The following is a 25114-nucleotide window of genomic DNA, read 5'->3' as shown; positions in this document are numbered from 1 at the left end:
CTTCCACATCGGGCAGGTCCCCACGCGCCATGGCACCGCCCCCGGGCGACATAATTTGCGTCACGTGCTCCCTCGTGCTTGGGGCAAGTATACACCTAGCTTTAATAGGCCAATCAGATACCCAAATGTTTGTGGACAAGCACTGAAAAAGTTTTTCCATAATAGGTCCCCTTCAAAACGACCTTGATATGGTGTTTGCAAAGTGAAAAAAAAATACACAATTCATTTTTTTTGATAGTGATATGGTGACATTTAACATTAAAGTTAATAACGTTATTATTCTTATAAACCGGTTTCAGATTTCGGCATGCAGATCATCTCCCTCCCTATCCCTTCACCGGACTCTTTAATTAAAGCAAAAAGATATATATTTTATTAAAAACGTTTTTTTCCCATTCCATAAGAAAGCACTGGATGAGATTGTATGTGTAGTTCATATTCATGGAAATATGTTTTGCAAACACCAAGAGTGCCATCATAGGCATACATCACATAAAAAGAACAACTCCAAAACCAAATGACACTATGTAACCACTCTTAAAAAAAAAACCACAACTTCATCATGAATGCAAAAGTGAAGAAAAAGGAAAAATACTGTTTTTAGACAAGACACTACCACAAATTAACACCTGCCCACAATTTCTTCTGTGTGTGCTAGCATGTGCGAATGTGTATGCATTCAGTACATGAACTCAAAGACCTCAATGAGTAGGGAACGAATGACTCCATTGAAAATAGTATGTATTAAGGTAATTGGGGATGGATGGATGGACACACACACACACACACACACACACACACACACACACACACACACACACACACACACACACACACACACACACACAATACAGACTGGTCGGAGAGCTGGTCGTAAGTCTGCGCCGTCGTTAAACAGGTAGGTTGCTAAGTGAGGGGTACCTGTATACGGTACGGTGCACTTTAGTTGAAATCAGCATGGTAGCATCCTGCCTTATGTGCAATATTTAGCACATTAACAAAATATTATAACGTATTATAGTTATTTAATTATAACTGAACGTTGGTGTTAAGTTTGGCAGATCGGTAAACAGTTCTCCAAATGAGAGACGAAGGCTTCCAGGTTCAGGCTGTTTATTTCTCGCCTCACACATGAAGATACTGTAAAACTAAATACATACAAAAAACATATTAAATTGCGTATGTGTGTACGTTAAAACGCTACAAAGTTACATTCAATCAACTATACAGTATAGTATAATGCTGAATGAACCTCTAACATTTCTAGCATAACTGCTACAACCTCGTGAAAAATACCTAGCGTTGAGTCCGTTAGCTCAATGCTAACGTATAATGGAATTACCATTAACGCGCTAACGAAATTAGCATCGGCGATCGCGATAATATTAATTAAACAAATTCGCTTCACATGCTTAACATATATGTGTGCTCATACTTACAGGCATATACTTCCTATGCTCTGTAGAAACGAACTAATAGCTGCTGACACATAACTCCATCAGCCACTTTGCTGCATCACACTCCACACTGACCAGCTATAACAACCTTAAAGGCTCAAAACTCCAACTCAAAATACAGCCGACACTGCGTGCCAGGAGAGGGCAGCACCCCCCCCCAACCTGACCTAAAACGAATGACTGACTCACCATCTATAATTTGTGTAAAAAACATGTAGATAGCAAGGCAAGATGCTACCATGCTGATTTCAACTAAAGTGCACTGTACTGTATATTCTACAACACAAGTATGCACAATTTTTTATGTTGCAAAAGAATTTCTTATTGAACACAGGGGAACAGTATCTGACAGTAACATCCTCAGCTGTCAGGGTGCGTTCCCCCTGTTATAATGGACAAATGTAGGGATATCAGGATGAAAATCACAGGGCTTACCTGCTGCCTACTGCAAGTCAGCAGTATGAATTTGATATGTGTGAGCTTCCTTTTTTATTGAAAACAGGGGGAACAGTATCTAACAGTAACATCCTCAACTATGAGGATGTGTTTCTCCTGTTATAATGTAGGTGGTTTCTAGACAAAGAAAAAAACCTAAAAACATGTGTGAAGGTTTTTTGTTTTGAACAATTTCCTTTGACCTTTTCCTCAGTAAATTGTGGTGAAAGTGGACTTGTTGGGACAGAAAACCATCAGATATACTGGTTTACTCTAAACAGCTGAAGTAAAGTGGACAACTGTGCTCTGTTGTGCCAAATCTTGCATTTCCATCTCTAAAAAAAGTACTAAATGTTAATGGAAAAGAGAGAAAAATTATTAATACTTCTAGGTTTTGTGCCTTTTCACAACGATCGCATATTTAGCCTATCAAATCACAATTATGTGAATGAGCACATATTTCTTCCAAAAGTCCACAATATTCAAAATAAAACCTACAAATATAATATTATTTATTGCTAGAATAACAGTAAGTCGTTGTGTTAATAAAGACAAAAAAAACACAACAAACATAGGTTCTGTTTCCCCATTTTCAAACTATAACTAGACAGTAATGACATTTCCCTTTCACGCTTGGAATACAACATTCTGCAGAGACAAATCGCTAAAACGTTTGATTTGACCATTAACACGCTCCTTTGTACCTCAGGGGTACGAGCACAGCCTCTTGAGTGCGAGATTTTTGTGAAAGCGCGCTCCCTTCGCCGTTTAACGGGGGCGAGGCAAGGGGGGAAACCCATCTCAACGGGGAAACAGAGTTTGATACAACCCCGGTATAAAATACATTGGCATAAGGGCGAGTCTAGCGGGCATTCAGTAGGCAACAGCAGCATCGCCAACAATTTATCCTAGAATTGAAATGGATTAACGCTTTATCGTGAAATATTTAAACGCGACTCCATCACCTGTCCAGAGCTTCGACGCTGGCTTGTCGGGATCCGCTGTACGCCGGGGTCCTGGGTTTTCTATTCGGCCTAACTCCTCCGGGTGGCGTAGGACTGTCCGCAGAGTCGTAGGCCGGCGCTTGTTTGTCCATTCCAGTGAAAAACGTTTCCTTCCTACACTACTGGGGGGCGGGGGGGGGGGGGGGGGGGGCAATCACTCATCAATCCCGGGTTTCCCTCCGAAAAACGTCGGGCGGATTGTGTTTTCCTTCTCTGGCTGGAAGTAAGAGAGTAGCAGAGGCGGATTGATGTGCACAGGATGTGGCTGCGAGTGGTTCTTCCTCCTTCCACTTGATTGGCCGATTGGAGCACGTGGCGCGCACTGCGGTGCCAGAGGGGTGGAGCTTGACATCGTCCATCTCCACCCCTCTGTACCTGCTCGCGCGCCACCCACTGGCTGTTTACGTTAATCCAAGCCCTTCGTCAACGGTGCAGGCTAATGGAAAAGATCTATTTATTGTTGATGCGCAAAGGTTAGGTCAAACTTGCCATGACAGTTGCATGACACATTAGATGCTGGCATAGCTAATATTTCCCTACTTTTCTCGAATATTTTTCGTGATTCCACCATCATGTTGAGCATCGTTTCTGTTACAAAGGCATTACATGTAGGCAATGTGAGAGATTACTGTGTGCACCCCTGCCTTTTTTCCCCGTCGCATTAAGATGTAAGCTATTTGTGAATTCATCTCAACCATATCTGATGAATTAATGTAATAAAGTTCGACCTAGGCTACCTAATCTGGCTTGTGCGCGCAAACACACAAACACACACACACACACACACACACACACACACACACACCAGGTATCCCTGGGCCTTTTTCACCTTGCCTTAAATGTACAGAGGGTCTCCACCTGAAGCAAGAAGAATGAATGCATTTACTTCAACAGGCTAGTTGTGAATATATTTTGGATGGACTTGGATGAGTTGATGTGATAGGCCATGCATTATGCTATCTTAATGGTAATGAGTAACACATCCAGTAGTCTGGAACCAGCCACTTGACTTGCATGCTAAAGAAAAAACAAGGGGAAATTTGGTAGCAAAACAACCACTCCAGCATCAATCGGGAGTAGACTGGAGGAGTTATTTAAATTAACAATTAATTCATTACATACTCTTCCATTGTCATCCAAGTGTTTCTGGATTGATTTATTTCTATTAACACTGGTTAGCAAAATGTGTAGCTAACAAAAAAACAACCTTCCATTTAGAAAAAAATTGTTTTTTTTTCCCAATAACAGAATAAGATACTAAATGTAATTTTAGTATATTAAGTTTCAATTCAATTGGTTAAAAACCAATTCATTTTAGATAAAACTACAAGAACAAACTATTCATATTTACAAAGATCTACCCCACTACTGATTTTGCATGTCACAGGCGAGGGTTGTGCAGGCAAGACACAAATCTCTCATCATGAATTTCCTGCATGAAAATCTCCATGTCCTCTAATCTCTTAAAAGAAAGAAGGAAGGGTGCCCAGATTTCATCTTCATCCATTTCACCCTCATAAAGCATGGTGTTCACAAACCAGTTCCGTATTGTGGTGGCCAACAAGGGATCATCCTCGTTTATCCACAAGATCATTGGTGGCCGAACATTCCTTGCCAAGTGGTGTCTGTTCTCCTCCACCCACTCCCAGGCGAGCCGAATCCCTCTCATCACCGCCAAGTCCTTTGTGCAAATTATAAGAAATTCCAATAATAATGTAATTGGTCAAGTGCTGCTCATAGACACGTTTATGAAACAGGCAAGGTAAATAAACAAACAAACAATAGTCAAACAATACATTAACATTCCCTGTACATATGTGGATTTTCGGTGACGGCGTGACTTCCATGACGTCTGGCTCTCGTTTCTTGGGTTCACTTGAGCCTGGCTGTGAGACTTAACTTTGAAGCAAAAGTAACAGAACAAACAGTACAATGTTTTTACAGTGTGCATTATTTCATATTTATTACAAATTACCTGCATACCAGGAATGCACATAATGGAGATTTTCATCCAAAGTATCTGTATCAATATATCACCACTTCCTGATTAAAGGCATGTCAGACTGATAAAAGTTAGCGATTGAAAATCTTAATTATAAAATTGAAATTCTGTTCTCACAGTCCTTTTTGCTCAACATATAACCATAAATTGATACAAACTAACCGCAGCAAAATTGTAGGGCTTCGCAAGGTTCACATAGAGGGCGTACTCAAATACAAAATCAAAACTGTTGTTATAATGTTGTGTTACAGTGTTTAGCACACACAGAGACAATGATATAGCAATTGTAAGACCACTTACCATCAACATGAATATCCCACAGTGGGTCTCCCCCAGCTGAAGTGGTGCACCATGTTAATTAAGAGTGGAATAAGACCATATACAAACATACAATATCTTGTACTGAATAGATATTCTGTGATGACACTCCACTGCATAATAAAGTTTTAAGTGCTAAGAAGTTAAAAAGCTGAACCTCACACTCTATCAGTGAAGACATGGTCGAATGGCCAGGTGAAATTTGATTTGCCAAGTTTTGTGTATTGTGTATTGTGTATGTATTGTGTATATAATGTATTGTTATTGTTTAATAAAACAATAACACAATACATTTCAACATTATATAACAAAATATCTTCTTGAGCAGTCACATGTTAGTAAAAAAAACAAAGCTGATCATATTGTGATTAAAAAAGAGTTAGGGTTTAAAACAGATCGACCCAACCTTGTGTTTCAGCCAGGTTTTATAACAGAATTAGACTACTGGAAACATTAACCAGAATTGGCTTAAACATAAACAGAACTACCATATGTCATAAAATAATAATAAATAATCAACGCATTGCTGAGATATCAATTACCTTTTGCCTGTGTTTTCTGTTAATGTGAACCAGCAATTATATTTATTTATTTCAGTGCCGTAGTGTGTGCAGGTCACCCTGCCTTGCTGGCTGACATGTAATCTTACTGCTGATGGCGGTGCTACTGGGGATGGAGGTGAAGGTACTTCTGCTGGGGATGGAGGTGGTGGTGGTGCTGATGCAGCTGTGGGTGGAGATCCAGGTGATGTATTTTTACAAGTTGTTAAATGGTTAATGAGAGAAGCCCTTCTGATTAATGTTGACGTGCAGCAGCAGCAGTGAAAATCTAGTGCTTGTCTGCAGCCTGGACCACACTTGATGACAAATCTAAATTGTAGAAAGAACAAGTTTGATCAATTGTCTTGTTTACAATAATGTTTTGTACAGTGTAGTTCCCCTGTATAGTGTAGTTTCATGATGAATATGATGTGTTGATGAAGAAGGAGAGACCGCTGATGTTGACTTGAGTAAAATAACAGATTTATTACAAAAGAACACCATCAGACCAGACTTGCCTAGGACGTCCGGGAGAGAACCGAGCCGGATGGATTCTCTGTCGAATGTAACTTGGGCGGCTTCTTTTATGCTTGCCCAAAGACAATGTTGACCACTTGGTTCCCCTACATAGGTCACAGGTCACATTCCACCTCCCTTATCACCGGGCCCCCTGGCAATGGGCTCTCTCTCTTGGGATCCCTGGCACCGTCTATTAGTAATTATCTTATACGATGGGGCTGTCTTGGGACGCCACACCCTCCAAGACACCTCAAGAGCTTTTGGGGTGAAGCGCCTTGCTCAAGAGCACAACAACATTAAGATCCATCTGGTATTTTTTTTTGTTTTTCACCAGACACCTACCGATCACTTGGGCTAGTGTGGGTGACGGTTCTGTTCTGTGCAAGCAGTAACACACCGGATTCTACTAATTAAAGCCCTGATCAAAGACTATTAGCTGATCAGTCAAATCAGGTGTGTTACTACTCGGCTGTAACAGACACCTGCACCCCACACCAGCTACCAACCAGTGATGGCCTAACCCGGTCTAAAGAATATTTATATAGTTTGCCTTGTTTATCAATTAAATACTGATCAAAACTGACATAAAATAAGACAGCGATAGACAGAGAACAACAAACAAAAAAAAATGTTCTTCAGATAATTAGCCTACAACTGTGGTGCTAGGGAATTTGTTGAGCAATTTATGTCAACTCGGATTTTCGAGAATAAAGTCGAAATAACCTTTCGAGAATAAAGTCGAAATTTCAACTTTAAAGTCAAAATAAAGTTTTTAGAATAAACTCAGAATTCCGAGATTAAAGTCAAAATACATTACACAGGGTCATAAAGTACAATAAGACGTGGATGACTCCTATGTACTACCTATGTATTAGCCCCATATGTGTCAAAAAACAATGTTTGTCATTGACTGTTGGAGTGTCATAACACCACACATTACAGTGGACTGAAGAACTGAGAAGGCTCTATGATTACCTCCATCCAACATCAAAGAAGGTGTCGAGGCTGTTGGCGTTCCCAGCTGAGATGATAGGAAAACAAAAAGAAGGGGAGCATCAGGTGAGAAGGTATATCAGTAAGATAGATTATGAAAAACATTTTTACATTTTTTTCATGCAAACATTTTTTACGGTTCTGCACAGGCTCCAATCTTATTGTCTTGCACAGCATCAGGATTGAATTTGAGGTGATGTCTGATTCAAGTCGACGGCAAGTTGGACGCACATGTGGCATGATACTGCAGCTGTGTGACCACTATGACAATTATCCAGTTTTGTGCCAAGTTCAAAAACATTCTGGAGAGCAATATCTGGGTGATGGATGTCTATTATACTGTATGTACAAAAAAACCCACTGTAGTATTTTTGTGGTGTTAATTATGTTGCACCTTTAATTTACATTTTGTACAGTTAACATTTACTAGTTGACTTTTACTACCTCTTGTGGTTTAAGGCTAGACACTGCACATTTCAGATTAAGATGTTTACACCCCCATGCAATTTTAGCTTTTACATAACTTTTCAGTTTAGCTTTTTTGAAATATATGATGCTCTTAACACATACATTTACTTTTAACCTGTCTGACATTAAGGCCATCCTGAATGAAAAGAAGAGGGCGTTCAGAGATGGCAACCGTGATGAGGTGAGGAGAGTGCAGGGGGTACTCAAACTTACAATCAAGGAGGCAAAAGACAGTTATCGGAGGAAGCTGGAGAAAAAACTCCAGCAAAACAACATGAGGGATGTGTGGAGTGGCATGAGAACCATCACTGGGTTCCAGAAGACGGGTGGCATGGGGTTGGAGAGCCGTGCGGACCGGGCCAATGAACTGAACCTATTTTTCAATAGGTTTGATACTGCGGCCCATCCCCCACAAGTCTCTGCTGCTGGCTGCTCAACAACAACTGCCACTATATCTCCCACTACTCCTCCTCCTTACAGACCCCTTGTTTGCTCCTCACCGCCTCAATTCACACCCACCTACTCCACCCCTCCCCCCTGCTCTACATCATGTCCTCCACAACCTGAGGACCCCACCCCTCCCCCAACTGTCACCTCTACAGTGTCCTTCACGCCTGACCTGGTGAGAAGACAGCTGACGAGACTCCACTCCGGCAAAGCTGCAGGCCCCGACGGTGTATTTCCCAGGGTGCTTAAAGCCTGTGCCCCCCAGCTGTGTGGAGTACTCAGTCAAGTCTTCAGCCTGAGCCTGCACCTCCAGAGGGTCCCTGTGCTGTGGAAGACATCCTGCCTCGTTCCTGTGCCGAAGACGCCGCGTCCCAGCGGCCCTCAGGACTACAGACCGGTGGCTCTGACGTCCCACATCATGAAGACCTTCGAGAGGCTTGTCCTGGAGCAGCTAAGGCCTATGGTCAGGCCTTTCACTGATCCACTGCAGTTCGCCTACCAGCCCCGCCTGGGAGTTGAGGACAGCATCATCTACCTGCTGAACAGAGTCTACACTCATCTGGACAAGCCGGCAAGCACTGTGAGAGTCATGTTCTTTGATTTCTCCAGTGCTTTCAACACCATCCGTCCGACTCTTCTGGGTGAGAAGATGGCTGCGATGCTGGTGGAGGCCCCCATCGTGTCCTGGATTGTTGATTACCTGACGGGCAGACCACAGTATGTACGCCTACAGAACTGTGTGTCTGACAGAGTAGGGGGACAGGGGACTGTCCTCTCTCCATTCCTCTTCACCCTCTTCATCTCAGACTTCAACTATTGCACTGAGTCCTGCCACCTTCAGAAGTTTTCTGATGACTCAGCAATAGTTGGTTGTATTAAAAAGGGTGATGAGAGTGAATACAGGACTGTTGTGGGCAACTTTGTCACTTGGAGTGAGCTGAACCATCTGCAGCTCAATGTGACTAAGACAAAGGAGCTCATAGTGGATCTGAGGAGGGCAAAAACACCCGTGACCCCTGTTACCATCCAGGGGGTCCCTGTGGACACTGTGGAGGAGTACAAGTACCTGGGGGTGTGCTTCAATAACAAGTTGGACTGGACCAGAAACACCGAGGCAGTCTACAAAAAGGGCCAAAGCCGACTCTATTTCCTACGGAGGCTGAGGTCCTTTAACATCTCCGGACGATGCTGAGGATATTCTATCAGTCTGTTGTGGCCAGTACGATCTTCTTCGCTGTCACATGCTGGGGCAGTGGGCTGAGGGTCGCAGACAACAACAGACTAAACAAACTAATCAGGAGGGCCGGTGATGTCGGAGGAGAGGAGCTGGACACCCTGACGACTGTGGCAGAGAGGAGGATGCTGTCCAGGCTTCAGTCCATCTTGGACAATGTCTTACACCCTCTCTACGACACACTGGCCCAGCAGAGGAGCATCTTCAGCAGAAGACTCCTCTTACCCAGATGCACCACAGAGCGCCACAGGAAATCATTTGTGCCTGTGGGCATCAATCTCTACAACGCCTCCCTCAGAGAGCTAGACACCCCCTCTCTGTAACCTGACCTCAAAACACAGACTTCCACTTCTGCACCTTCTTCTTTTTGCACATTTTAACTGTACATTTTACACTTTACCATGTGTATATAGATATGTTTATATATATATATTTATATATAAATATGTTTCTTAATAATTATTATATGTTGTATGTAAATATGTTGTATGTAAATATGTTGTATGTAGATTTGGAGTTGTAACAAAAGTAATTTCCCCCTGGGATTATTAAAGTATTTCTGATTCTGATTCTGATAGGAATTCGGGAATGGTCGTCAGAGACCGGGGCGTGGCTGACCAGGCAGGAGACGCGGGCTGGGGTCCCGCCCCCCTTGTGCTGGCGCTCCCGGAGCCGGTTGTCCAGGCAGATCGCTGCTGCAGGGACCCTGGCGGAAGGAAAGGAGTCTCTTAGCAACCTCTTTGCCGCGAATCGGGTGGTCGAAGATCCTCCCCATTTTGCAGGTGAAGAACTCGTAGGAACGGCTCTCGGGGCCCTGCCGATCCCACACCGCAGAACCCCAGGCGATGTGGCCGCCATTGGAGGAGTAGGACCCCGGCTGTTGTCCGAACACCACCGTACACTGCACAAGGAACGCACGGTAGGTGCCAAAGTCACGGTTGTAAGGCCCCGGAGCCAGCACGTGGGGCTCACAGGGAACAAGGAGGGAGCTGGGAGCCATGGTGGGGGGTAGAGGGGGAGTCGGTGGAGGTGGAGGGGTTGGTGAAGGCAGCTGGATCTGCAGGCTACTAACGGCCACCGAGATGGTCCGAAGGTGGTCTGCGATGTCCCAGAGGGCTTGGTCATGCTGACGTAGGAGCATGCCCTGCTCCTGGAGTGTACGGGGGAAGCCCTCTGTGTCGGCTGGGTCCATGTCTTTGGCCAGATCGTACTGTTAGGATCACGGCTAGGAGGGACACAAACGCATGACACAGAGACAGCAGACAGACTGGGGTAACGAAGGAGACTTATTGGGAGGTACAGAGGAGGTGACCGGAGGGGTCCGGTCAGGATGGGATGGGTCTGAGCCAGCGTGGCTACCAAGCCAGGTGTAGCAGTACGGGACAGGAACGGTGGCGGCTGGGCATGAGGGATCCAGGTTCTGGGTGGAAAGACGGGAAACCTGGCTGGACAAGGCAGGACAGACAGACTTGAATTGTGAGAGGAGACAGGCAGGTTAGGACGAAGACGAGACACTTGGATAAACAGACCAGGATCTATGGACTAGGAAGGAGCCAGGGGAAATACAAACACAGGTAGGTTTGCTAACGATCTGGCGATGAGTGACTGGGGAGCTAGAGAATAAATACTGCCGTAGATGATGAAGGTAATAGATGCCAGGTGTGTGGAATAGGCCGGAGGGAGGAGCAGCAGATGAGGAGAGAGCGGCCTCTAGCAGCGCTCGGAGGCCGTAGGCTTGACATCTTTGAGCATCCCATCCCTTTGCCTGCATAAGAACAGAGCATAACTCAAAAACACTTGCGTCACGACTGCTTGAGTGTGTCTTCAGCACCATACATTTCTGCCTCTCTTCTGTGGTTCTCTATAAAACAATGGTCCTCTCTTTCTCTCTTGTTCTATATTTATATACGGAGAGAGAGAGAGAGAGAGGCCTAGTCTCGTAAGCTATTACGCACGTAGGTACACATACAGCACGGATGCACACAATAAGGGGGTGCACTGCCCACTGACACAGTGATTATGCTCATTTGTATTATGAAAGGTAAAATGAACAGGATGAAGAAGAAGGTTGAGGAAACAAGTGGAGATTGAAGACTTTTATCCAATAAATCACTGAGAAATAACTGTCATGCTGGAGTGCATTGAAAAGATTAATCGAAAGCTGTGCACTTTGCTTCCTTAAGATGACCCCCCCCACTCAATTCTTTGATTTGCTGTGCTGCACCCATACATGAAACTCCTGTGTCCAGCAAAAGCATCTGTGTGCAAAAACATGTCAACCTGTGATGGCATTGTCTGAGATAAGCATCTGAGGATCAATCCACTTGATTAGTTGTCTTATTGTGTCTTGAGATACCGCATAACCTCTCTGGATAGCCCACAACTGTAGCCACTGATATCCTTACGTCATTGCCCGCTAGTTCACCTTGTACGAATGCAGCCACCTCATCCACATTTGATTTATTCTTCTTTCTAAACAAATGCAACTTTTGGCACAATCTTTTCAAAGTCTTGATGCTTAACATGATGCCTATGGGCTAAAAGGGAGAGAGAATTGTGTTATTAAATCCCATTCCAAAGAAGTTTTCGCTAATTACTCTGTAGACAGCATTTTGATGAGTGCTGCATACATACTGCATTTATTCATCTACCGACTTTATTCTCTTAACAAGTACATATTCTACTTTTTCTGGTACCTGACAATCTTCACATGGATGGATGCTTCCCTGTAATGTGGAGAGTCCTGTTCAGGTTACTACTGTATGTTCTATTCTTAGCCCAGTCACTACTACCTCCTCTTTTCTTCTTTCAACCCACTCTGCTGCCACTCGTTATTGATTTTCTTCCATGCAATACCCTTTCCTTCTGATTTTGAAAGTTTAATTGTGGTGTATATGTTTTCTTTTTTATCAGCTTGCTTGGCGAGTTCGTCCACTCTCATTACCAATAATGCCCATGTGCGCAGGATCCCAAATGAGTGTAACCACTATTTCAAATAGTAGGTCTTGGCAGTTACTGGATGAACCTAGCTTTAGGCTGTACAGACCAGATGTTAGTACAATACAGAAACACTACCAATCAGAGCTGTTAAGCGTGGCTTGTTCAACCCACTCTTAAGCCTTCCAAATACCAACTCCACCTTATATACACTGAGGTAGTTTGATGTTCATTTGTGTATTGAGAATCTGTGGCTAGGAACTGGAACTGCAGAACCAGTGTTGTCTGTTTTTGGATTTTTTTGATCCATCTGTAAACACCAGCCCATACCCTGTGTATTTACTTTCTGTATAACTGTATAACTAATTGAATAAATCCGCACTTTCCTTCCTTGCCTTAGCCTGAAATAATTCTAAATCGACCAGTATTGGTTCTAGTACCCCACAGCTGCTGAACTCTAATTCATACACTCCCAGGTCTCTTGCTGCTGCATCTCCTGTCCAGCCGAAACCTGATTTTACTGTTCCCTACCTTTCCCAGCAGGCCTGTAGCACTTTTTTGGTTGGGTGATAATCTTTGAGTTGTTTCCTGTGTAAACAGCGACATTTCTCCTGTCTCGACTTGTAGGGCACACACAGGTGATGTTCTTGCTGCTCCTACTTTATACACAATCTGAGGGCCTGGATCACATCTAATCCTCCAAGCACAGTTTTTCCTATGGATCCATATACTACACTCACATAATCCAGCCTTGACCAAATTAGTGCTACATATATATTGTACATATACATATTATATTTCAAGGATGCTACATCAGCTCCCCAGTCCAACCCTACAAGGCATCATAACATTAACTTTTTTGCACGTATCCACAATACTTTTAATGTGTTCCCTCCATGTTAATCTGGAGTCAAAATATACTCCTAATAATGTAAATGATTCAATTGTCTCAATTTTCTTTCCATATAGTTTCAAATGAGTATTTCCTCCAAATCAATTTTCTTGTGAAGAACATTACTTTAGCAATTTCAGCTGAGAACCTAAAACCTAATTTCTCCACCCACGCTCTAATTAATTTATTTATTATGACCTGTGCTGTCAGCATACCTGGCGTACAACAAAGAGTATTTGCATGCCATTGCATCTAGGACAGAGTTCTCAACCTTTTTATTCATTCTTTAATCATCAACAACTGCTTGGAATAACTCTGTCCTTTTGACAACCTGTAGGATGACAAGAGCACAGCCTTTTTTACACAGGACCGCCATCAATCCCCCTTTTTGGAGACCGATCTTGCCATGTTTTGGTCTATAAACAACTAATCATCATTACTACTCAGAGGGGGAGAATCACCACGGGTGAGACACAAATATAGAAACAAACTTGACCTAGAAAAAATAAACATAGAATCATCTGATGACATGTATCGACAAAACAGAATTTGCAGTGTCCTGTAGTACTAGAAGTCAACAGAGAATGGCCAGACATAGTTCGAGATGACAGAAAGGCTACGGTAACTCAGATAACCACTCCGTACAATTGTGGTGAGCTGAAAAACACCTCAGAATGCAGAACACATCGAACCTTGAGGCGAATAGGCTGCAACAGCTGAAGACCACATCGTGTTCCACTTTGGTCATCCAAGAACAGAAAGCTGAGGCTGCAGTAGGCAAAGGCTCACCAAAACTGGAAGGTTGAAGACTGGAAAAAAACCTAGTCTGGTCTGAATCTAGATTTCTTGCTGAGGCACACAGATGGTAGGGTCAGAATTTAGCACCAACAGCATGAATCCATGGACCTACCCTGCCTTGTGTCAACAGTCCAGGCTAGTGGCAATGGTGTGGGGAATTTTTTTCTTGGCACACTTTGGGCCCATTAATGCTAATCAATCAGCCAGAAATCAACCCAGCCTATTTGAGTATTGTTGCTAACCATGTGCATCCCTTCACAATTTACCCATCTTCTAATGGCTTCATCCAGCAAAATAATGTACCATGTCACAAAGCAAAAGTCATATCAAACTGGTTTCATAAACATGACACTGATTTCAATGTTCTTCAGTGGCCTTCCCAGTCACTGGATCTGAGTCCAATACCTTTGGGATGTGATAGATCAGGAGATTCACATCTGCAGGAATTGGGTGATGCAATCATGTCAACGTGGAACAGAATCTGAAAGGACTGTTTCCAAAATCTTGTGGAATCCATGCAAAGAAGAATTGAGGATGTTTTAAGAGCAAAGGGAGGCCCTGTCCAGTATTCGTATAGTGTTCCTAAAAGTGTTCAGTGAGTGCATATTTTAGTTACTAGCTGCTATTCCAGCAGTTGCTAGTAACTATGATAGTTATACTAGTCAAAATGTATTGGGTACTAGTACTTATTATATACTAGTCACTATTACATGTTGTAACTATTGCTATGTTTCTAGTAACAATTTAGATAATTTTGTCATTGAATACCATGGGGCTCCGTGTTTGAGATATTATAATACTTGTGCTACTGAGGATTGGGAGAATGTCACACAAATAGGACTTTCAGTTCAAGTTCAAGAGATTATTTGTCACATACATATACATACCGTCAGACATATAAGAAAAAGACAGAGTTAAGTGGACAATCTTTAAATTAATTTAATCGGTATTATTTACATAGCCAGGAGCCAGTGGCTTCAGCATCAACAAAGGAAATGCATTTGAAAATATTCCATGTTTGGCAAATTTTACGCCAAAATTAATTGAAGTACATTTCAAATTAGTTTGTTAAAAACGGTTATATTATGATACAAAGAAAGAAAAAAATGTATTTCAAAAAGGTAAGAATTGATAATAACGTGAGGGAGGGAACAGTTTTCAGATGACTGACTTAGAAACAAAGTGAATCAGCATTTGACACGATTCACTGTTGAAACAAACCAAAGCTCCATAAACACTAAATGGTTAAACCTCCCATTTAATAAACAAATACAATCCTGTCTTCCCGCATTTGGGTTGCAAAATTAATTAATGAAAACAATGCCCTCAGAACAGAAAAAAGTAAAATAATAATTCAACCAACAGAGCAAAAATCCACAAATACCAACCATTCAAAACAAATACTTTTTCTTGTTACTTACTTACTTTTATAAAAGTCAAATCTTACACTAAATAAAATTCTACTTTACAATAATATAACTTTAGACAGTAAAATAGGCTTTGAGGTAATTACATAAATCTGTTACCTGTACAAAGTGAAAAATAAACTAAATCGATTTTCATCTGTTTTCACTAGAAACACGATCACCTACCAAAGTTACATGTTCTGCGTTGCAGTCATTGCTTAATGTTTCTCCCTTTTCCTTAATAATAGAAAAAAAACTTCCCTATTGATGCCGAAACTAGTTCCGTAACCAGATTAGAAATGACCACAAACTGAAGCTGACATTTTTGGGTGAATTACGCTGCAATATTTCCAAAGGAAACTGTTGTGCTTGCCCCCTGGTACATCAAAATAGTGCTGCTGTAATTGGGGTTAGTTCTGAATTTTATTATGGATTGCCTTGCTGAGAATACTCATTTAAATGTGCAGTTGCCAGAATAACCATAAAGATTATTTTTAAATATAAATTATGAAGCCTCAAATAGAGTTCTCCATCCACCCTGCTGGCGGAGGGGTAGGGTCATCCATAGCAGAAGGTAATAGTTAAGTATCTCGCACAAGCATAGTTTGAAAGGCCACACATTGGAATACAGGGCATTTTGATTGAAAAAGTCAACTCAATAACCACCAGTTAATCCTCTCTGTTGATGTGAACAAATTAGATCTAAAAAGGGATGGTGTCTATATAGTTGAACGCCGATAGTTGGATATGTCATCTGCATTCTTCTTTACCCTCTCTTAGCTTCGCTCAGTTACCCTGTAGTACCTCCAGGAGGTGCCGCCCCGAGACACAAGAGTTGACAATATTGCCCTCATACAGATACATTTTACAAAGAAAGTAATCCATTTTCTGTTTTCACTGTTGTCTAGGTTTCAATTCAATAGTACAAGTGGCTGAAAATAATATTGCTTACAAAACATTTACAGTTGAAATCTTTAGTTACAGTAGGGATGGGCATTGTGACAGTCACCTAGATGTCAACACTGATCACAAGGTTCCAAATCCTTTCAGAATGCATGTATATCATCCTTCCATTTGTGAAGCAGCTTGAACTCTGAATCACAATGCAGTCCATCTCAAGTTAGACACTTTAGGTAAAAGAAAACAATTTCAATAGAGGTGAAGGTAAGATTCTAAGAAGTAGAACCTAGGCACAAAACTGGTAGTAAATGTAGTCTACCTGTTCTTTATCAATCCTGTATCTGTGCTCAAAACACAACTCTTTGTTAGCGTGGCAGCGGCGCAGCCTCCTAGCAATCCAGATCTCAATTGTAAGTATAGTTAGCATGTATTATCAAGGATAATTATTGACCCCCGAATAGAAACTCTTTTTTATGTTACTCAGTTTAACTTACAAAAAAAGCCTACACCAAAACTAGTGTTAAAAAAAAAAATATATATATATATTTTCTTCTATAACGTCCCATTTCACTGAGCACAACTGGGAAAGCATATAAAACCGCCAACGCATCTACACTACTCCTTACAATTGAAAGAAGGTCTACAGGTACTGCATCATAATTCATTGGACTGAGAACACTTATCTTTTCAAGCTGGGTGTGGTATGAGGGTGGTGTGGTTTAAGCAGCCACACCTGTCTTGGTTCTAGGTAATTGGCCCTGGGATTAGAGGTGCCTGTACGCCTGTTGCTCGTCAGAGCAATCAACGAGCAACAGACAAATCACCCATCTCCACAAATATGGGGAGAGCCTCGGTCATGACACGTGTTCATGACACTCTCTACAATTAACTGGTGTGGTTGCAACATCTCTGCCTGTGTCTCTGTGTCGGAGGGCCCTGAAAACGCTGTTCGGATGGCGTGTGGCAGGCGGAACTGCCACAGCAGTGCCTCAACAGGGACTCTTCAGCAGGGGGAAGGGACACAGAAGGGCCGTCCGAAGACGCACTAGAACCACCAGCAGGTCAAAGGGCAGCCACAGCACCAGCCCCCTGCCGACGGGCAGCAGTAGCACCCAGGATGTCTAGCAGAGGTCCGGGGCGAAGCAGCCGCAGCAGCCACCGTGGGTAACCGCCTGCAGCTAGCCCCCCCCCCAGCACGAGACCATCCAGCAGCCCAGCAGCCAGGCCACCCCTCCACCCCCCCCTTTTTTTTTTAAACATTGTTTCAGAGTCCAGGCATTTTTTTTTCCCTCTGCTTGGTGGGGGGAAAATATATATATATATATATATATATATATATATATATATATATATATATATATATATATATATATATATATATATATATATTTTTTTTTTTTTTTTTTTTTTTTTTTTTTAACATTTAGATGGGCACAGCTATTCTAGCCTTTTTTTGGGATTTCTGCATGTTCTTGGATTGTGAGCTTGTCCTTCTTCAGGCAATTTACTCAAAATGCACACTGCTGTAACTTTAGAGACCAGCTCTGTGACAGCACCACCACGAGAACATAGTACACAACCAATTTTACTCTCTGCTCTTTGAAACAGCAATGGATTCGTAGAAATTACTTAAAGCCCTGTTCTAACCACCCATTAAATCAACATCACTGTATAAATCTAAAACACCCTTCGTAAATCTGCTTCACCTAAATCTCATGTATAGACAAATATGTTATCTGTTGCCCTTAATAGAAATCACGTTTGCGGGAAAATATTAGTTAGCCTTGCCAATTTGTTCACAGAACTCTCTAAAATCATTACTCTGACCTGATAAGTGAAAGAGCCAACATTTTACACTTCAAATGGGATACGTAAAACGGCTCCAAAATTCCAGCTGAATTTGTGATGGTTAAAAGAAAACTTCACCGAGTCCATATTAGTACTGCAGTTTTTTCCCCAATACGGTTCCATTCAGTGCTGTGATTAAGCACATAAACAGTGCACCTTGAATAAGAAGCAAGACTTCCATAGATCCTCTCTTCTGAATCTGATTGAACCCCACAGAGTGCAATGTGTTTAATATATTCTCAACATTAAGGCTTCACTCTATGAAGAGCATATCAAGGATAAAAAGGTCATATGACAAGGCTGTACTGTGACTTATTGCATAACAATCACCATTTCTCACCAGAAAAGTGGTGTTAAGAGCTGTGTTATGAAATATCAAGAATATTATTGATATTATTGCATGTTATCAACAAAGAGTGTGTGTGTGTGTGTGTGTGTGTGTGTGTGTGTATATATATATATATATATATATATACACACACACACATACATATAATTGTATTTATTTATTTTTACTGCATTTGCATGTATGTATTTGTGGGAGAGAAAAGCGATCGGAAGTGCAGGTGAACGCTTGTGAGCATGTGTGACCACGAGTGTGTGGTATGCCTTGCATGTTCACTCAAGACTCAGAATTGGGTGTGCAGGTGTGTGTGCTGCTGCGAGGGGTTGGAGGCTGCGGGTGAAGAGGTGTCGGGTGGAGAACTATTGGACAGGTGAGAGGAAGAGGAACTGTCTGAGAGCTGTAGTTCCTCCAGCTTCCTGAGGTATTCGTCCCTCAAGGCTAAGAGCTCCTTGTAGCGTTGCTCCACTGGACTCCGCTGCTTCAGAGTGGTGAGGGATAGAGACGGGCGGGGGGTGAGGGTGGGGGGCAGGTGAGATGGACAATAGACAGTAATTTAGAGAGAGCAAGAGGCTTTCCTATGAAAAATAGCAAGGTGATAAAATCAATCAAAGTTTTGTGGCAGTCGTGTGATATACCCAGCTATTGGAATGCTCCTCTAATAAGGGTGATACCCAATACTGGTTATAAGTTGGTTAATAATTCATGAATCTATAATAATAATTACGATTACATAATCATACAAAATCTTCCCACAATCGAAATGTGGCAATTTCATGGTTAATAGGTTAAAATATAAAAAAAATATGTTCTGAAAGATTATTCAATTTAAATTAAATTGTATTTGTATTGTGTCTAAATGAAAAAATCTATTTCAATTGAAATAATCTATTCACACTCTAATCCTAAAAATCAAATGGAAACCATTTTTCATGATGAGCAGTCACTCATGAGTCGCCATAATTCCACAAGTCGCTCCTCCATTTCAGAAATCCACACTCGCCCAGTTGCCACTTTCTTTGGCTTCGCCATCATGCAGGCGCACAATCTCATTGGCTGTAACTGCAGTTGCAATTTGAGGCTTGGACACACACACACACACACACACACACACACACCCCAAAACCAAAGGATTTGGGAAAGACTAGCCCCAATAAAATCAAATGTTGAATCGACGATTCATGATTGAACCTGCTGACTTGGATCGTAAAGAGAGAGATTTAAGTCTTTCACTCGCATACATATCGATGACAGCTATGATTCTACAGTGCGACTACCCTGGACTACCACTTCTCCACCCAATCTCAAATTGTTACCAAATTGAATAGGAAATCACGTAATGTGGCCCTATCTTTAGTTTCAAGTGACCATGTTGCTGAACTCCTACTTCAAGAATATAGCCTCATCTACAACACAATGACCACTAACAGGAGGAGGCACAAAGTCAACCAAAGTTGGAATATTATATGTATGTGCATATGTATGTACATGCATGTGGAACATTAATATTATTATTATTACCCACGATCCCAACAATTTGGGGAGACAAAATCTTTTTTTTTGTGGTGGTGGTTGGTCTTCTAGGCAACTTGAAGAAGGACAACCCACACCAACACATCCACCTTCCTATCACTCTGTCTTGCAATTTTACCTGTTGCCTAATGCGTGGGTTCCAGCGGATATAGTAAGTCACCCATAACTCCAGGTGACGCATACTAGCCACGGGATAGAGGACACGGCCAGATTCTGGAGTGTAGAACGGGTTCAGGTAACTATCACTACCACTGTTGACGTAAGACCACAGGGACACGGTCTTTGACCTCACCTCCTAGATGGGAGAAAGAGAAAGGAACAAGGGAAGAAAGAACATATGAAGGTGCATAAGACAGGACCTTTGGAACAACAAATGCCTTTGAATAAACTTTGCACAATCACTGAAAATATAAACAATTCATTCCAATGACAAAGAATGATATTCCCCACATAGGAACATTAACATGAACACCTTGAATCTGAGCCAATAAGTTGGGTTAAAGGAAAACTACAATTTGAAGTGATACTCTATAGAGCCATCAACAATTGTTCTCTGTAAATGTAATAGAAAAAAAATGCAAATGTAAAAATATTTATACTCAATATACTTGCCATTGCATGTCAGAAAGACAAGTTATATAAATTATGATAAAAATTATAATATTATTATAATAAAAGTACTGAAAAATTATCATGATTCATTCCAAGACGACAAAACTACAAACCACAAACCACAGTTTGATACCAGCAAGTGCATCTTTGTACAGTGGTGCTAGAAAGTTTGTGAAGGCTTTAGAATTAGCTTTATTACCTACAATGTGATCAGTAACAATTAGAGAGTAATAATTGTGTTGAATCTTCTCAATTGGAACACTATCTGATTGATTGTCAGATACTGGATTGGTGAAGCCCAGACTCTTTAGAAATTGATTTGTAACATTTTCCAGCCTGATGAGCATCAATGACTCTTTTTCCAAGGTCTTCCTTTGATCAAGGCTGGAACCCAATTTAACAAATAACACAAAAAAACAGAAACAAGAAAAAAATTATCAAACATCAGATGTCTTGAAAAGGTATGTTTACATCAAGGACATCTATTAAAAACGTCAACGTAACTATGTCCCCACCACACAGATTTGTGGAAGCACGCCAAGCCTTAATCAAAGGAGGACCTTGGAAAAAGAGTCATTGATGCTCATCAGGCTGGAAAATGTTACAAATCAATTTCCAAAGAGTCTGGGCTTCATCAATCCGGTATCTGACAATCAGGCAGATAGTGTTCCAATTGAGAAAATTCAACACAATTATTACTCTCCCAAGAGTGGAACACAAGAATAGCCTGCATGTGAGGATAGTAAGGAGGTAGCCAAGATAACATTGCCCCTTGTCTCAAATTTGCTGAAGATCACTTGGATGACCCAGAAGGCTATTGGAAGAAGGTTCCCTGGACAGATGAGTCGAAAATATTATTTTTTGGTTTAAGTGAGAAACGTTACATTTGGCGAAGAAAAACAAACACTGCATGACAACATGAGAACTTCACTCCAATCATGACACTTGTGGTGGCAATATAATGGCAATATCAGGACCAGGACCGCTTGATATCAATGAAAGCAGTTTAAATTCTGTTTAAACACCAGCATCTTCTACAGGAGAGTGTCAGGGTATCAATATGTTAACTGAAGCACAGAAGGTAGTTTTAATCAGCAATACAACAACCTCAAACACATAAGTCATTCTAAAGAGTCTTGGTTAAATCAGAACAAATCTTGCGTTTTGGAATGGCCACATAAAGTCCAGACCGTAATCCAATAGAAAAGTTGTGGCAGGGCCTGCAGCTAGGTGTTCAAGCAAGAAACCAGAGCAACAAGAGGAACAAGAGGAATGGACCAAAATGTATCCAAGCTTACTTTATGAGACTAATCAACATTTCCTGGAAAGATTTGATTGATGTCATTGTTGCTCAAGGGTGAACTGAAAGCAAAGGTTCAAATACTTTTCCCTACAAAGATATTGGTTGTTTGATAATTTTGCTCAATTAATGAATGAAAAACAATGTATTTTGTGTTGTTTGTATAATTAGGTGCTCTTTTCTATTTTTACCACTATGGACCCATCGCTCTGACCTCTTACCTGTGGTAATGAAGACTTTTGAACACCTTGTGATGTCACACCTAAAGTCCTCCATCACCTGGACTTCACTGGTATCTACAGTACGTTAGGATCCAGTTTGTGGACTTTGGCTCCACATTCAACACCAGCCCAGCTCTTCTCTGAGACATATTCTCCCAGCTGAGCGAGCCAGATTTACTGGCTTCTTAACAGACAGGAGTCAGCACGTGAAGCATGTCTCAGACCCGGTATTTTGTTTTTTATTTTAACTTTACGTTGGATTCTATTTTAAAAAAAAATTTCCTCACACTGTTAAGCTTTTTAAAATAGTAAATAGCAAATAGTCGGTAGAAACGCATCAATAATCATCATGACAAATTCCTCATACATGTCAATGCAAACTTTCTAGCACCACTGTACATTTTGTTTAAGTGGTGTTACATATAAGTGATGTTAGTTATGGTGTTAGTAGACACACTTGGAATACCAGTGCAAGCCAGAAAGAAAGATGGAATGGGAAAGGCAGAGCTACACTATGTCGAAAATGGCACACTAGCATAGTATTTAATATGCCAAATTAGTGTTTAGTATGTCCTAAATCATAGTATATGTTCAAAAGGTTTGTGAAAAGTACCAGGATGACATCCTACATCCGTTGAAATAACATAGTTACAAACTCTGCACTTATATTTGCGAGCATATCTCACAATGCATTGTTAGGGCGAGAAGGGGGTAAAATGCAGTCAAATTTCTATATAAAAATTCAGTCAAATTTCTATGCAATGTGGTGAAAGGAAGTGGCACGGCCATAAGTATGTATGACGTAGTGTGTCCGAGAGAGCCATCGTTCTTTTTACTCACATTTTGCTCACACTAAAGCATGCTGGACGATAGTATGACCATGTACATTAGTATGCAGTACGCCAGGAATTGTGTGTGTGTGTGTGTGTGTGTGTGTGTGTGTGTGTGTGTCTTACATGCTCATCCCGTGTACTCTCACAGTTGAAGAGAAAGGTTCCAAAGCGACAGCTGTACAGGTGGTCTAGGATTGTCACGAGCAAATGCTCGTTGAACTCAAACGCTGTGGGAAACTGAAAACGCTAGAGAATGAGTGAAAGATGAAAAGTCTGTATAGCAACAACAATTAGAATTTATTATTTTGCACACAAATCCACACCACACTAGTTTCTGAACCATTTAAAATCACTACTTTTAATTTAAAGGCCATATCCAGCTAATTTCACTTGCTGGTTTCCCTCTCAATTTACTACAAACAGAAATCATCAGCGGCATTAGTAATTAAATGTGTATTATCATCAACCTGGCAACCGATAATAAATTATGTAGATTCTCATCAACTCTAGGCTACCAGCTAGCATCAAAAATGGAGAGTGTAAGTGAACATAGTGACCAATCAAACTTAGATTTTGAGGACTTTTGACTATTCGAGAGATTTATGACTTGCTCCAAATACCTGGAGTCGCTCCACTAGAGGCAGAACAAGTGTAAAGAAATGGTTTTAATTCAAAGTGAGTTGGCATGTCCGTTTAGATAATTATGTCATTTTCAGCAAAATACTGTTTTAATATGAAATTTCAAACTTCCACATTAAAATCAGTTATTTGTCAAATTTCAAATGTATTTCAAATGGCAAAAATCACACATAAATCATACTACTTAGATAGATAGAGAATGAATGTACAAATAACAGATCTGCCAACCTTGGGAAAATATTTTGAGTAACAATAGTGTTACAGGGAGTCTCCATGGCGTTTGAGTTACTGCAGCTAAATGACTCCATCAGTAATTCACACCGTAGCAGTCTCTTAACAAAACTAATCACATTGTATGTGAGATACTACGGCTAACTATATATACAAATTTATCTCATTAGGATGTCCCCCTTGAAATACATCATCTTGTAAAGTTATTGAACATGTTAACCAACTAGAGATGCACCGATTGCAATTTTCTTGGCCGATTCCCATTACCGATTAAAAAAAACAAAAATGACCCGTTGATCTGATTTTGGCCGATTCAGATTTTCATTCACAATGTTTATACTGTATGTGTAAAATGTTCTTATCAATTGGTCTCATTGTGTATATCTGCTGTACGTCAATATCAAATACATCATGTGATCTGATCACGCTCACATGTTAGGACAGCAGCACATACAGATAACCGCTGCAATTGTCAGTTACCACAATATTGAGATTGCTGATTTTGACACTGTGTGTTTACTATTGTTCATTATTCACTGTAGAACAATAACAGAACATGTAACGGTCACTGAGTTCCAATAAAACAGAAAATGGGACTGTCACCAAGTTTCAGAATAATGCAACCTGTAACTGGACACAACATATAACTAACATGGAAATGTCTAGTTTGTCTCTTTCACTTTTAAGTGCAAATATACCTATTATACGCCTTTCCTACTGCACCAAAAACCCGGTAATACTCGCTAACTTCCGGCATTTGTCACCAGTTGGAAAGGAAAAACATGGGTCTCAGTACCGGGTCAAATGGCCCGGCAAAAGATCCGGGTTTTAACCGGCTCCACCTCCAATTGGTCGACCAACTAATTTTGGTCGCTTTACCTGCGTGATGCGACGCACGTTGGAGTTCCGGACGCTGGTGCATAAATAGACAGGAATATCCCTGTATCATTCCATTATTTCATATCTCATTTAGAATCAAAAATCAATATCATAAGTTATTGACTTTTTTCCTGCATGAGTGACCGTGAAATGTTGTTAGTGTGGGGATCGCACCGTGAGGAGCACAGCAGAGAACCCCCACTCTCCCCACCGGGCTCCGAGTCACTCCAGCGTTGCTCCAAGCCGGTCCCTGCTCCCCGCCCCTGAAGGACTGCGGGGAGCGCACTGCTCTATGCTGCTTCTACTGTAGTGTTGGGTCGTTCATG

General features: G+C 41.3%; 2 protein-coding genes across 6 annotated transcripts in view; both read right to left on the bottom strand.

Moving 5' to 3' along the window:
* The window catches only part of mtmr1a (myotubularin related protein 1a), a 48744-nt gene extending 45745 nt beyond the window's left edge, over positions 1-2999 (bottom strand). For both annotated transcript variants that reach the window (XM_080023090.1, XM_080023091.1), the window contains exon 1: positions 2858-2999. In XM_080023090.1, the coding sequence (XP_079879216.1) occupies positions 2858-2988 (131 nt within the window). In that variant the 5' untranslated portion in view covers positions 2989-2999. The remainder of the gene's footprint in view (positions 1-2857) is intronic.
* Positions 3000-17784: 14785 nt separating this feature from the next.
* mtm1 (myotubularin 1) overlaps positions 17785-25114 on the bottom strand; it is a 65094-nt gene continuing 57764 nt past the window's right edge. The window contains exons 13-15 of one of the 4 annotated variants that reach the window (XM_080023093.1): positions 23163-23285; positions 20192-20368; positions 17785-19021 (exon numbers count right to left, since the gene is read on the bottom strand). In XM_080023093.1, the coding sequence (XP_079879219.1) occupies positions 18827-19021; positions 20192-20368; positions 23163-23285 (495 nt within the window). In that variant the 3' untranslated portion in view covers positions 17785-18826. The remainder of the gene's footprint in view (positions 19022-20191; positions 20369-23162; positions 23286-25114) is intronic. The other 3 variants (XM_080023094.1, XM_080023095.1, XM_080023096.1) reach the window with 3 other exon arrangements.

This window comes from Zeus faber (assembly GCF_960531495.2).
Source record: "Zeus faber genome assembly, chromosome: 22".
In the NCBI taxonomy this organism is placed as follows: domain Eukaryota; kingdom Metazoa; phylum Chordata; class Actinopteri; order Zeiformes; family Zeidae; genus Zeus; species Zeus faber.
The sequence above is the reverse complement of the archived record's forward strand: the minus strand, read 5'-3'. Positions and strand labels throughout refer to the sequence as shown.